At 35.2% G+C, this 15,229-nt stretch overlaps 1 protein-coding gene across 2 annotated transcripts in view; it reads left to right on the top strand.

Moving 5' to 3' along the window:
* The window catches only part of CHD1 (chromodomain helicase DNA binding protein 1), a gene marked incomplete at both ends in the record, with an annotated part of 85,023 nt that extends 74,597 nt beyond the window's left edge, over positions 1–10,426 (top strand). For both annotated transcript variants that reach the window (XM_080705053.1, XM_080705052.1), the window contains 5 exons: positions 2,010–2,188; positions 5,667–5,763; positions 7,047–7,098; positions 7,617–7,827; positions 10,081–10,426. In XM_080705053.1, coding sequence (XP_080561179.1) covers positions 2,010–2,188; positions 5,667–5,763; positions 7,047–7,098; positions 7,617–7,827; positions 10,081–10,426 — 885 coding nt within the window. The remainder of the gene's footprint in view (positions 1–2,009; positions 2,189–5,666; positions 5,764–7,046; positions 7,099–7,616; positions 7,828–10,080) is intronic.
* Between the last annotated feature and the right edge of the window lie 4,803 nt (positions 10,427–15,229).

The following is a 15,229-nucleotide window of genomic DNA, read 5'->3' as shown; positions in this document are numbered from 1 at the left end:
AATTTGGAAACAGGGTCTCATAAGCCAGCGCGACTGGCTTCAAACCTGTGTGATCCTCCTGTCTCCGCCTCCCAAGCGTGAGGATTACAAACATGCGCCACCATGCCCAGCTTCTATTTTTTATTCTTTATTTTGAAATAGGGTCTCACTGAGTTGCAGGGGCCTCACTAATTAGCTGAGGCTGTTCGCGATCCGCGATCCTCTGGGTCTCAGCCTCCCGAATGCTGAGATTACAAGTGTGCGCCACCGCGCCCAGCTTTTTTTTGTGGTATTGGGGGTGGCACCCAGAGGCTTTCTATCTCCAGGCTATACTCCCAGACCTATTTTTGTTATGCTCCTATATTCTTCAAAGTAGGGAGAATCTATTTTTGCCTTTCTCCAAAGGATTTAATGAGTATAATCAAGAACTAATAATGTGGCCTCAACTGTGAAATTATTTGTGACATAGATTTTGAAAAATATACTGAGTTTGCAGTCTGAGGAAGGCAGTATGTATAGGCTAGTATTACTGGCTCTTGAGTCAGAATGCTGCCATTTGGGAAGTATAAAGATTAAATAAATTGGTACTTGTAAAATTTTCAGGACAGTGCTCTCCTCAAAAAAGCTCTGGATATTTCAAAGTTGGTAGTGATTGTGGTAGAAATTGTTAGTAAATTCAGACATGAGAGTAGAATGATAGAAGTTTAAAAATTCCATTAAAAGAGCAAAATGAGGAAGGAGTAATAATTACATAGAGAAAAGAAGCCAGGCGTGGTGGCGCATGCTTGTAATCCCAGCATTCAGGAGGCTGAGACCAGGAGGATTGCGGTTTGCGGACAGCCTCAGCTACTTAGGCCCTGTTTCAAAATAAAGAATAAAAAAAATAGGGCAGGGGATGTAGTTTGGAGGTCAAATGCCCCTGGGTTCCATCCCCAGACCAAAAGGTCCAAAAGGTTTGGAAGAAGTGTCAACTTACATACCTGCCTATGTTTATTTTAATAGTTTTGCTAATAAATTTTACTATATAAAGATCCTTATTAAAAACCACTTTACTGTATATTATAGTGTATGTAGGGAATTAAGCTATATTCTAACATATTTCTATCCTTTAAATATATTGTGTGAGGCTGGGCGTGGTGGTGCACGCTTGTAATCCCCGCGCTTGGGAGGCTGAGACAGGAGGATCACACAGGTTCGAAGCCAGCCTCAGCTACTTAGTTAGTGAGGCTTTCAGCAACTTAGTAAGACCCTGTTTCCAAATAAAATATAAAATAGGTCTGGGAGTATAGCCTGGTGGTAGAAAGCTCCTGGGTTCCGCCCCTAGTACCACCAAAAAATATATACATATATATTGTGTGTGTGTTAATTGAGTGATGGAATCCATCTTGTACTCCATGAAGATGTACAACTACAATGCACCTATAAAATAATTAAAATATTGTGTATTAGCAGGGCTGGTGGCGCACGCTTGTAATCCCAGCATATAGGAGGCTGAGATAGGATTGTGGTTTGCGGACAGCCTAAGCTTCTTAGTGAGGCCCTCCGCAACTTAGTGAGACCCTGTTTCAAAATAAAGAATAAAAAATAGGGCAGAGGGTTAAGCTCAGAGGTCAAATGCTCCTGGGTTCCATCCTCAGACCCATAAAAACAACAAATAAACAATAAAAAATAGGGCTGGGGTTGTGGCTCAGAGGTAGAAATGCCCCTGGATTCCATCCCCGGTACTGCCAAAAAAAAAATGTGTTGAAGATTACTTAGAAATAGTACACAGTACAGAAAATAACGATTTCTGTGAAAGCTAAATAAAATCTAAAGCTTTTACTTCCACAAAGATTGATTTTTAAATGGTAATAAAAAGTCTTTCTGAAGAAAAGTGAAAGAATAAAGCCTTGATATATAAGAGCTATGAGGTAAGATTTAATTGGTTGTTTTGTCACCAAACAATGCTATATTTACTCATTGAATATTACTAAAACAGATTGATCTTATTGAATTCAGGTTTTTATGTTCTTATTTTCCCATTTTTCAAGTGTAAAGAAAGAATGAGGCCTGTCAAAGCCGCTTTGAAACAACTTGATAGGCCTGAGAAAGGCCTTTCAGAAAGAGAACAACTGGAACATACTAGACAATGTTTAATAAAAATTGGAGACCATATTACTGAATGTCTGAAAGAATATACAAACCCTGAACAAATTAAGCAATGGAGAAAGTAAGTGATACACTTTTTAGGAATTGTTACATTTACAATTATGAAATTAGTTTTTTGTATTTTAATGTATTTTTCTGCTTGTGAAGTTTAGGTGACAAAACAATGTTTAAAGAGGTAATTGGACAATTATTGTTTTCATTTTTTGTCTTTTAACTTGAAAGCTTTTTATCATGACTGATAATTTATGTATCAATATGTCTTTGCCCCAAATTATTCTTAATAATATCTTTAGACATTAGTGTGCCCCCCAAAGTTGTTACACAAGTCTGACCATTTGTCCTATGAATGTGTATTTCAAGTCAAAAAATGAATGTGTCCCATGCAATGTAAATTGCAAACCTGTTTTATTTTAGAAACAGCAGCAACACAATTGATCTTAAAATGTAAATCTGCTCTTATTTATTACTAGCTCCAGATCAACACTAAGCAAAAATACTAACCAGATTAGAGAAGAAATAAAAGAGACACCATCAGTGCTGTCTGTTTATTAGTCTGCTGGCTTCTTTGCTATATGCAATGCAGCAACACACAAAACAAAAAATGCAGTTGTTTCTGGAAAAGTGCTGATGATCAATGTTTAAAAATAACTTTCCTTTTGTCTTTCCCATTCTCCTTAAATTCAACCAGAATTCATTTAGAAAAGAAAGCTGGGAAGTTGAGCATTATCACTAGATTTATGTATGAGTGTAAACCAATCATGTTTAGAGAAACAAAAGTTATTCATACATAAGACAATTGTAATAGCTTGAAATCATATACTTAGGAAGCCTTGAAATGACTAATGAAATTGATAATCAGATGTGCTTAGTTCCTATCTTGGCTATTTTTTGGCTTTGTAACCTTTAAACAGCCATCAGTATTTCTGAGCTCTAGTGTTACTATTTCCAAAATGATAACATCTGCGTTTTCAAGTCTTATTTAATGATAAATTTGACTTTAAGGACTAAGTGACATTATAAAGAAAGTACAGTGCATTTATAGATAGAATATATTATACAATAGTTCCCTTTTACCTTCAGAGGAAACATTCCAAGACACTCTGTGGATGCCTGAAACCAAGGTATTCCTATGTATACATACCTGTGATAATATTTGACTTATAAATCAGGCACAGTAAAAGGTTAATGCCTTTTTCATCTTAACTAAGCATGTATCATACACTGTGGATGTAACTTTTATAGTGCCAACAACAAGATAGTCTTAGCATCTTAGCAAAATCGTGTTTCAAATGTGGAAAATAAAATAAGTACTTTGGGTGTAACCCTGAGGTAGAATGCTTCTACAGTCAGTCCTTAGTGAACCACACACACACACACACACACACACACACACACACACACACACACACAAACACAGTCCCCCCCCCCCCAAGGACACGGACACACACATACATACATACATACATACATACATACATACATACATACATATATACACATACACACATATATTCTTTATTTTGAAACAGTCTCACTGAATTGCAAAGGGCCTCACTCAGTAGCTGAAGCTTTCCATGAACCATAATTCTCTTGTCTCAGCCTCCCAAATGCTTGGATTACAGGCGAGTGCCACCACACTTGGCTCTACTACTTGCATCTTACAGAAGGGAAAATAAAAACATGAAGATTAAAAAATTTGTAGGCAGGCCGGGCATGGTGGCGCACGCTTGTAATCCCCTTACTTGGGAGGCGGAGACAGGAGGATCATGCAGGTTCGAAGCCAGCCACACTGGCTTAAGAGACCCTGTTTCAAAAATATAAAAAATAGGTCTGGGAGTGTAGCCCGGAGGTAGAAGGGCTTCCAGGAACCCCAGTACCACACACACACATACACACACACACACACACACACCAAAAAAAAAAAAAATAAAAATGTAGGATGACAGGCATGCTGGTGCACATTTGTAATCCCAGCATCGGGAGGCTGAGACTGGAGGATCACAGTTCGCAGGCAGCCTCAGCTACTTAGTGAGGCAAAATGTATTTTTAAAAAGAATTAAATTGCCAGGTGTGGCGACATATGCCTGTGATCTCAGTACCTGAGAGGCTGAAACAAAAGAATCACAGGTTTGATACCAGCCTTAACTTAGTGAGATCCTGTTTCAAATCAAAACATATGGGGGGTGTGTATCTTGGAGATAGAATGTCCTTGAGTTCAATCCCTAGTATCAGGAAAGGGGTGGGAGTGAAGATTTAATTCTGCAGAAAGGGCAGTTTGTTAGTTTTCTGCCTCTGTTATGAATTAACTATAGAATATAGATATATTAAAGATAGTCTAGATTCCCTTAAAAGCTGGATGAGTTTTCGTGTTAGGGATTTCTACTCAAGTAATTTGTTTTCTCAGGAAGTTTTCTTTTAAATTATATTTGAAGGTAAATATATCTACAGTATGTATTTGTCTTATGACTACTAACAATACAATATTTTATTAGGTATATTTGGCAGTTAAATCATATAGTTAATGTGTAAGATTTTATTTGAAGTACATACTTATTAGGAAATAATTACCAGTCATTAACTATTAATGTTAGCCTTTGGATAAAAAGAGAGGCATAGGCCGGGTGTGGTGGCACACGCTTGTAATCCCCGCACTTGGGAGGCAGAGACAGGAGGATAGCGCAGGTTTGAAGCCAGCCACGAGTGCTGGCTTAGGAGACCCTGTTTCCAAATAAAAAATGTAAAAATAGGTCTGGGAGTGTAGCCTGGAGGTAAAAGGGCTTCCAGGATCCTACCCCAGTACCACCAAAAAAAAAAAGAAAAGAGAGAGTGAGGCTTAGAGATACCACATTGTCCCTGGCTTATAATGTCTAGTCATGTTATTCTTGTGACCATTACATCACCATTTAAAAGGACATTTACTTACTTTTTAATGCATCATTTGAAACAATTCGTGTGTGTGTGTGTGTGCGTGTGTGTAGTATGAATATGATCTGGATATTGAACCCACAAGCATTCTACCACTGAGTTAAGCCCTCAGCTGTTTTATTTTTTGTTTTGAAATAGTTTCTCTCTAGGTTACTGAAATATGGTCTTGCTAAGTTGGTCAGGCTATCCTCTAATCTGTAGTCCTCTTGTTTCATACTCCCAAGTACTGGGATGACAGGCATGTCCCACCATGCCCATCTTTGAAACCATTTTTTATATATTATATGCTGGTGTTTCTATTCAAATTTTTAACATTTCTAATCTCATACAAGGTCTGGATTATATAATAAATCTTTGAGTTCCTTCTTATTTTGTTAGTTTACATATCTTTAGTGCATTTTAAATTGACTAATTACTACTACTTTGAGATATAGAACTATTAGTATCATTAGAGTCTTATTCATATATGAAGTTTTTAAAAAGTAAATGAAAATCTCTTTTATACTATTTTATAGATGACTATTTATATATGTTTGTGTTTCTGTCTGGAGGGAAGGGCTGCTATGAAAATGCTAAAAATTTTTCACCAGACTGTTTTTCCTTTTTTCCTCTAGAAACTTGTGGATTTTTGTATCTAAGTTTACCGAGTTTGATGCAAGAAAGTTGCATAAATTATATAAGCATGCTATTAAAAAACGGCAAGAATCTCAGGTAAATTAGTGTGTTATTTTATTTCTTATGTAGTTAAAGCTATACAGTATTTATTAGAGAAGAATTCAATTAACAAATATAGACAAAATGAATGATAAAAAAATTACCATTAGAATTCAGTAGTCTGGGCAGCTACTTGGGAGGCTGTGGTAGGAGGATCACTAAGTTCACTAAATTATACAGTATTATCACTAAATTATATAGTATTTATTACTGAAGAATTCAATTAATAAATATAGACAAAATGAATGATAAAGAAAAAATTACCAAGAATTCAATAGTCTGGGCAGCTACTTGGAGGCTGTAGTAGGAGGATCACTAAGTTCAAGGTTAGCCTGGACAATTTAGTGAGACTTTGCCTCACTCTAAATAAAAAAGGCTAGGGGAGAGTAACCCTAACTTAAATTTCAACACTGCAACAACAACAACAAAACTTTGTTGTTGTAAACAATATCTAAATTCATAAAGAAGCTAAAATTGTTGGGCAAGAAAAGTTTGTTTTAATAAATTTAGCGAATTTGTTTTAATAAAAGATAAAAAACAAGGTATTGGAATAGTGTAAAGATCTTCTCTGAGATGTTTATTAATTGCAAAAGAAAAACAATAACTTTACGGAAAAGAAATTTGCTTGACAGCACTTTAAGCAAGTAATTATAGCAAAAAGGCATTAACATCATCAAACCATGTGATACAGTGCACCAAAAAAGGCATAGCATATTTTTGAAACACTTGCCAAAAATGTATAACTTCAATCTAATCATGGGAAAATTTTATACAAGCTCCATTTGAAGGATATTCCATAACCAATACTCTTCATTAATGTGAAAATTGTGGAAGACCTGAAAAGACTCAGGAACTATCACAGAATACATGACAACTAAGTATAATAAAGGGTTTCAGATTGGATCCTGAAGCAAAAAAGACATTAGAGGGAAATATCAAGTCCGAATGAAGTCTATAGGTAAACTAATAGGCTGTTATCAATGTTAATTATTTGGGGTTGATCACTATACTATGGTTTTATAATATTTTAAGGAGAAGCTAGGTAGAAAGTTTTATGGGCACTTATAATACTCCATTGTAATTTTTCTGTTAAGTATAAAATTATTTCAAAGTCAGTTTAAAAAAAAAACAAAACTAAGAGACAGATTTGTAAATGTTGTATACATTATGTCTTACATAAGTATTTGTTCAGTATCAGGATTTTTTCTTTAAGGATTCCCTCCTCCCTCTGAGTATTGGAAGGTACTTAAAAGATTCTTTTATATGTGTATTTATTTTAGCAAAACAGTGACCAGAACAGCAACTTGAATGCCCATGTGGTTAAAAATCCAGGTAAGTAAACCTTACAAGTTGTTTTAGAAAATAAATTTTAAAAATTCTTTTTTTTGTTTTTTTTTTTAAGTAAACCAAATCTTAAAAAGATTGTTACTGTTTAAAATTACCTTTATATTGAAAAACAGTGTAATTCTAACATACACCTACACTATTACATAAAATATTTTAACAATGTTTTCTTTAATGTCCTTTTGATAAATCTTTTGCCAGTTTTTAGAAACTAGGATAATTGTTAAAGTGAATGCTTATTGTTTTTAAATACCATTTGGAACAATTCATTCCTTTTGTACAAGAGCCATAAAAATAAGGGCATGGGCCCTGTATTTTAGAAGCAAGTAGTCCTTAAATTTTAGTATACTGCTTTCATAAGACCATTTCTCAATGCTTTTAACTGCCTACATTTGGGAAATAATTTTGTTTTGGAAAATGTTGAAAACAAGAGTTATTGTGGTTAAGTTACTTTCACTACATTTTTTTAAAGTCATTAGCAAAAATCAAACATTTTTACTTAACAGATGTGGAAAGATTAAAGGAGAATACAAATCACGATGATAGCAGCAGAGACAGTTACTCTTCTGATAGACACTTATCTCAGTACCACGATCATCATAAAGACCGACATCAAGGAGATTCTTACAAAAAGAGTGATTCCAGAAAAAGACCCTATTCTTCATTTAGTAATGGTAAAGATCATCGTGAATGGGATCACTACAAGCAAGACAGCAGGTAAACTCTAGAGTTACTTTTGGAATTGTGATTATTCATGTTTTTATCCTTTTGATTGTATTTGCTATAATTGATCTATCACACAATTCAGTTTTCATACAGTCAGAAAAGGTCTTGTTTGTAAATTAAGAACTGATTTTTTTTTTCCCCTATAAGATGGCTTTTGAATTATAAAATTGAAGTAAAAATATTTGCTGAGAAATGAAAGTTTGTACAGGGAGTTGTATAATCTTAAATTGTAGGATTCATTATAGGAGAATATTGGTACAAATGCTCTTCAAAATATAATGCTAGAAGCCGGGAATGATGGTGCACACTTGTAATCCCTGCATTTAGGAGGCTGAAACAGGAAGATCGCACAGGTTTGAAGTCAGCCTCAGCTACTGAGTGAGGCTCTCAGCAACTTAGGAAGACCCTGTTTCCAAATAAAGTATAAAAAAATAGGTCTGGGAATATAGCCTGGAGGTAGAAAAGCCCCTGGGTTCCACCCCCAGTATTAAAAAATTGAGAGGCTTATATTAGAGTTTGAAATAATGGTCCCAATTTAAAGAGGAAAATTCCATCCATATAAAAAAAGAAAAAAAAAGACAACGTGTGAGGGGGAAAAATAATTTATGTGAACATACCATTGTGTTTAGAGGGTGGTGGGGACTGAACTTAGGGGCATTGTACCCCCGAGCCTTGGCCTAAACTTTGTTCCATTTTTTATTTGAAAACAGATTTTCACTAAGTTGCTGAGGCTTGCTTTTAATCCATGATCCTCCTGTGTCAGCCTCTCAAGTACTAGGATTACAGGTGTCCACCACCATGCCCAGCTCACACTTTAAGTTCTAGTTAATCTCAGCAATTGGGTATAATTCTGAAACCCAAAGTTTTCTCTCTCCATTTATTATTTTTTGTTACTTAAACTTGAATATATATTAGTAGCAGAATACATTAAATCTTTTATTAATAAAGGGGCATTTTTAAAAATACAAAAAGAATAAAATTAAAGTGTAAAGAAAAAAGACTGGGGGTGTAACAGTGGTGGAGCACTTGCTTAACATGAGTGATTCTCTGGATTTGAGCACTGCAACAAAAGAAATTTGAAGACGTGGTTTGTATTTTTTTAGTTGTACTCATAGGAATTATTTCTTCTCTGAGAAGCTTTATCACACTTTCTGTAAACATCATTTACAGAATAGATGATGTTCATGATGATGATTATTTTGGCAGTACTGGGGGTGGAGCCCAGAGGCTTTCTACTTCGGGGCTATACTCCCAGACCTATTTTATATTTTTATTTGGAAACAGCGTCTCACTAAGTTCCTGAGAGCCTCACTCAGTAGCTGAGGCTGGCTTTGAACCTGTGCGATCCTCCTGTCTCAGCCTCCCAAGCGCGGGGATTACAAGCATGCGCCACCATGCCCGGCCTCAGAATAGATTAATACTAGAAAGGACATGTAGAAAAGCCATAGTTATATACTTTTGACTTCACAGGCTTATAGATGATAATTTATATTGCTTGTAATAAAATTTTTTCATAAAGAGAAAACCTCATTTTGTTCAGTGGATTTTATTTGAAAAAGCAAATGTGTTTCAAGATTACTTGTCATTGAACTGCCACATTTGTATACTTTTTAGCAAATTTCTACATTTGTATGTGGAGTTAATTTCTCAGGAATGATTTTTTTTTTTTTTTTTTTTTCCTTGGTGGTACTGGGGTTCTTGGAAGCCCTTCTACCTCCGGTTACACTCCCAGACCTATTTTTTGTATTTTTATTTGGAAACGGGGTCTCTTAAGCCAGCATGGCTGGCTTTGAACCTGCACCATCCTCCTGTCTCCGCCTCCCAAGCATGGGGATTACAAGCGTGCAACACCACACCCGGATCAGGGATGATTTTTATCATAGAGTACATTCTAGAATTTTTTTTCTACTTAAGAGATTTACTAATGGCTCTGATTTCAAGAATTTTCTGGATAGTTATTGTTTTCTCGGTTCCACTTTCTAGACCATTATGATGCATTAATATAAGTGATTTATAGACTGAAAAGTAGCATGACATGTTGTTTGAGGTGCTCACTATAGTTTTATGAATCAAATAATTTCTGTAAAGAAATATTTCCAGTGACTATAAAGCCAATTCGTGGTGTTTAATGAGATATTTAACTTATATATAAAGATATTTTTGTTTCATTTTTAATAAATTTATTTGTGAACATTTTAAATTACATATTAGTTTGACTAAAGGATCCAATTTTTTTTTTATTAGATATTACAGTGACAGAGAGAAACACAGAAAACTAGATGATCACAGAAGTAGAGATCACAGGTCAAGTTTGGAAGGAAATTTAAAAGATCGCCCTCATTCTGATCACCGATCTCATTCAGATCATCGGTTACACTCAGATCACCGGTCAAGTTCTGAATATACCCACCATAAATCTTCCAGGGATTATAGGTATCACTCAGATTGGCAAATGGACCACAGAGCTTCCAGTAGTGGCCCTAGGTCACCACTAGATCAGAGATCTCCTTATGGCTCCAGATCTCCATTTGAACATTCAGTTGAACACAAAAGTACACCTGAGCATACCTGGAGTAGCCGGAAGACATAACAAAAACTGATGCTGTCTTTCTGGACTTTTCTTTTAGCCATATATCATAAACCAACACAGTAATTGCCTTACATGACTTGAAAGATATAAACAGATCTTCTATCAGTAGCAGTATTGTTACTTCTTTCCAGGATGCAAGGTCTATTATTGCAACAGAAGAGAAAATATTTTTATATTTAAGGATTATGCTGCACTGTACTACAGTTATTGTAGTGCTTTTTTTTTTCTTTTTTAAAGAAATGGAAAATGTTTACTATAACAGGGACCTCAACACTGCCCTCGCATATAGGCTGGATAAAACTGTTTTTTAAGTCAGTGATTTTAAACTGACCACCATTTAAATTATGTTTGTATATGAACTTTACTCTGACCTGTGATCATGTTTCAGGAAGGAATGAAAGAGAGTTCTTTTCTTAATAAAGAAAAAACACTCAAGGACTTTGTTCACTTTCCAAAGCTACTTGTTTACATTGTACACTGCGACCACCTTGCCGCTTTTCATCACAAGCTTGAATATTTAAAATCTGTACTTATATCTGTAATATAGCCAGGAATTTCCTGTTTGTGATCTATTATTATGCCTTTTTACAAGAAAAAATGGCTGTAAATATTGTAAATGTATTAAATGAGCTTTCCTTACTTCCTTCCCTTTCTCAGGCTTTTTTTGACTGTTCCTTTCCCTACCAACTCAGGCCTTCTTATTAAAAAAAAAAAAAATCAGTGTAATAACACTTTTTAATGATTTGTCTTGATGGAATCATTGCTTAGAATGTAAAAATGGGGAAAGGGGCCACTTATTTCCATTAGTCCTCTTTTTATATTGAATATTTTATTAGAGACATGTTATTCCTTTTTTTTTAGTCAATATTGTGTTTGTAGTAAAAAGAAAACAAAATGTTGGAATACTATGGAAAATCTAAACTGCATGCTCTGGAAGCATTTTTTTCAGATGCATTTAGTTTAAAAGAGTAGATATATGAACACTCAGAATCCAAATCAGCCAAAAGTTGTTGTAAATCCATTTGTTTTCCCTTTTTTCATGTGGGCAATAATGTCAAATGTGCTATGCAGCCAGGTTAACATTTTAGATGAACTTGATTGACTTTTAATATAAACTGTTACAATGCACATTGATTGTATATAAAAACCTTATATATGACAATATGACAAATTAAATCTAAGAAAAAGGTTATGTGGCCTCCTGTAGTTTTCTGCTGCATTCTTAATTCCCTCAAGCACTTAAATTCACACCTTTCCCCTCCTTCCTCCTCCTCCTCTCTTCCCCACCCCTTCTCTATTTTTCTGTCTTTTTTATTTTTGTGGAACTGGGGGTGGAACCTAAGGGTATTCTACCTCCAAGCTATACCCCCAGCCCTATTTTTATTCTTTATTTTGAAACAGGGTCTCACTAAGTAGCTGAGGCTGGCTGCAAACCTGTAATCCTCCTGTCTCAGCCTCCCAAATACTGGGATTACAGGCACACACCACCAAGCCTAGTTCTCTTTAGCTGCCAGAAAAAGAATAATTTGGTAATAGTTGAATATTGGTAAAGTACAGCACTACAACAAAATTTATATTGAAGACCGAATCTTCCTATTAAAAAGTCATAGAAATCATTGTTGGATCCTTTGGCTTCTTGCAGATTATTTGGGTATGCTTTATATTTATTCACATTGAAAATAAAACTGAATAGTTTATTACATCCAGGGAGAATTTTTTAATTGTGTAGCATATATGGATATATGCTGCAGTGTAACAAATTTTAATCTTAACTTTGACAAATATAGGTATATGATATATTCCTATAATCCAATTCACGTTCCCTTTGATTAGTGTGGGAACAGTATACTCAGATTCATAGATTTTTAAATATTTGTCTAGTTATAAATTTATACTGTGTGTAAAAACCTGTCCATACCCCACTTTTTTTTTTCTAAAGCAGTGGTTTTTCTTTTATATATATAACTAGGCTGGAAGATGATATGCTATGTAAAAAATGATAGGGGAATTAGAGGTTCACACCCAACCTCAGCAACTTTGCAAGACTTTCAGCAACCCAGTTAGACCCTGTTTCAAAAGAGAAATTTAAAAAGAGGTCTGAGAGTATAACTTGAAGAATGCCTCTGGGTTCAACCCCCAGTACCTTTCACATTCACACACAAAAAATGATGAAAGAACTCAGTGCTGACACATTTTTTAAAACTTTTTCATTTTTCTCCATATTTACTATAAATGAATTTATTCCCTAAGAGTATTTGATTAAATATGCTTAATAAAGTAATAAGACTGCAAATGGATCAGGGTTAGCCTTAATTCATCACATTGTAGCTGGAACATTTGCATTATATCCTATTGTGCAAACGTCATAGAACAATATTGTATTTTTAGAGAACGGAATGGGTTCTAATTTTTTAAGTGCTACATTTAGCTGGATATTGCAGTCAGCTAAGTTGGATGAAAAAATCTGAAACTATGTAACAAAATTATGTAGTTATTGTAAAAAGTTAGCATGTAAGAAAGGAAAAAGCCATAAATTTATTAAGACTTAATGGAGAAGAACATTAGTATAGTTATAATAGAGAAATTCTCTATAAAATGTTTATTTTTGTCTTACATGCTCATTCTGTTTTACTCTTTTTATACATTTATGTTTAATTTTTTAAGGATGAGAGATTATACATAGTATTGTACCAATTAACCTTCTACCTTAATAATATACAATAAATGATTATTAAAAACAATGGCTTGTCTTCTTATAAAAATGTTTAGGGTATGTTAGAAATTTTCAGATCATGGAAAGTTATGGGAAACGAGTGATTTTCTTTTATTTCATAATGAGTAGCTTAATTAAATGAGCACCATTTTAATTTAGTATGTTGTAGATTTATATATGTGATTATTTCTCTTTGGATTTATACAGACGTATTCATTTCCATGAGATTTGTCAAGAATGTGTGCCACAGTGGCAATATGTGGCATGATTTTTATCTCTGTACCATACTATCTGTTTCTGACTAAAAAATTATCTTTGAACCATAACTATTGTCATTTTATAAATACAGTGGCTTTTATTTATTTATTTATTTATTTATTTATTTATTTATTTATTTATTTATTTATTTTTGGTGGTACTGGGGTTCCTGGAAGCCCTTCTACCTCTGGGCTACACTCCCAGACCTATTTTTATATTTTTATTTAGAAACAGGGTCTCCTAAACCAGCGCGCGCGGCTGGCTTCGAACCTGCGCGATCCTCCTGTCTCCGCCTCCCAAGCGCGGGGATTACAAGCGTGCGCCACCACGCCCGGCTACAGTGGCTTTTAAAAAGCAAGTTGCTTTTCCTTTTTTTTTTTTTTTTTCTAGACCTCAGCCCCATTTTCTATTTTTATTTTGAAACAGGATCTCACTAGGTTGGGGAGTCTCACTACTTGCTGAGGCTGTCCTTGAACCTGTGATCCTCCTGTTTCAGCTTTCCAAATACTGGGATTACAGGCATGTTCCAGCATCCTAGGCAGCAAGTTGCTCTTCAGAAAAAAAATCAACTAAATTGTTTTGTTTTTGTGGTACTGGGGATTGAATCCAAGAAAGTTCTACCTCTACCCATACCTTCAGCCCTATTTTATTTTTTAGTTTGAAACGGGGCCAAACGGGGTTGTGGAGTCTAGCTATATTGTTGAGGCTGTTCTTGAACCTCCATTCCCAGCCTCCCAAATACTGGGATTATAGGCAGGTGTCACCATGCCTGGCTGCAACGAAGTTTTAAGTATGAATTTTTTTGTAAGCATATCCAGCTAAATATGAACATAGATGTATATCGCAAATTATCAAATTTTTGAGTAGTTTATTAGCAATGCAAAAAGTATTTTTAAATTTTTATTATTTCAATTTTTTATTTTTGTGGTACTGGAGATTGAATCCAGGGACATTTTATCTCCAAGCTACACTCCAGTCCTATTTTTTATCCTTTATTTTGAAACAGGGTCTCTTTAAGTTGCAGGGCCCTCACTAAGTAGCTGAGGCTATGAACCTGTGATTCTGCCTCAGCCTCTCACAAAAATATATAGATTTGGTGGTGGCACTGGGGATGAAACCCTTCTACCTCTGGGCTACACTCCCAGACCTATTTTTATATTTTTTATTTGGAAACAGGGTCTCAAGCAGGGAGGCTGGCTTTGAACCTGCACGATCCTCCTGTCTCAGCCTCCGAAGAGTGGGGATTAAAAGCATGTGCCACCATGCCTGGCCTCAAAAAATAATTTTTAAATGTTTGAGTTGGTATATAAAACACATACAGATGCCTCTATCAAACAGATTAAAATCAAGACAATCTAAAAGCCAACCAAGAGAAAACATTGATATAATTACTAAGAAGTGATTTTATAATTTATGCTCTTTCCCTTTTTATTTTCTCTTCAGTACTGGGGATGGAACCCAGGGGCATTTTACTTCTGAGCTATACTCCCAGTCCTATTCTCTCAGCCCTATTTTTCATTCTTTATTTTGAAACAGGGTCTCACTGAGTTGCAAAGGGCTTCACTAAGTAAGTGAGGCTGTCCACAAACTGCGATCCTCCTGTCTCAGCCTTCCAAATGCTGGGATTACAAGCATGCACCACCACACCCTACTATGCTCATTTTTGGGGGGAAGGTACCTAATAAGTGGATTTCTTAGTAAATAACCAGGGGAAAGCCGAGCATAGTGGTGCATGCCTTTGTAATCCCAGTATTTGGAAGGTGGAGGATCAGGATTGAACGCAAGGCCAGCCTCAATTTAGTGAGGCTCTCAGCAACCTAGTGAAACCTTGT

Source organism: Muscardinus avellanarius, assembly GCF_963383645.1.
Source record: "Muscardinus avellanarius genome assembly, chromosome: 1".
In the NCBI taxonomy this organism is placed as follows: Eukaryota; Metazoa; Chordata; class Mammalia; order Rodentia; family Gliridae; genus Muscardinus; species Muscardinus avellanarius.
The sequence above is the reverse complement of the archived record's forward strand: the minus strand, read 5'-3'. Positions and strand labels throughout refer to the sequence as shown.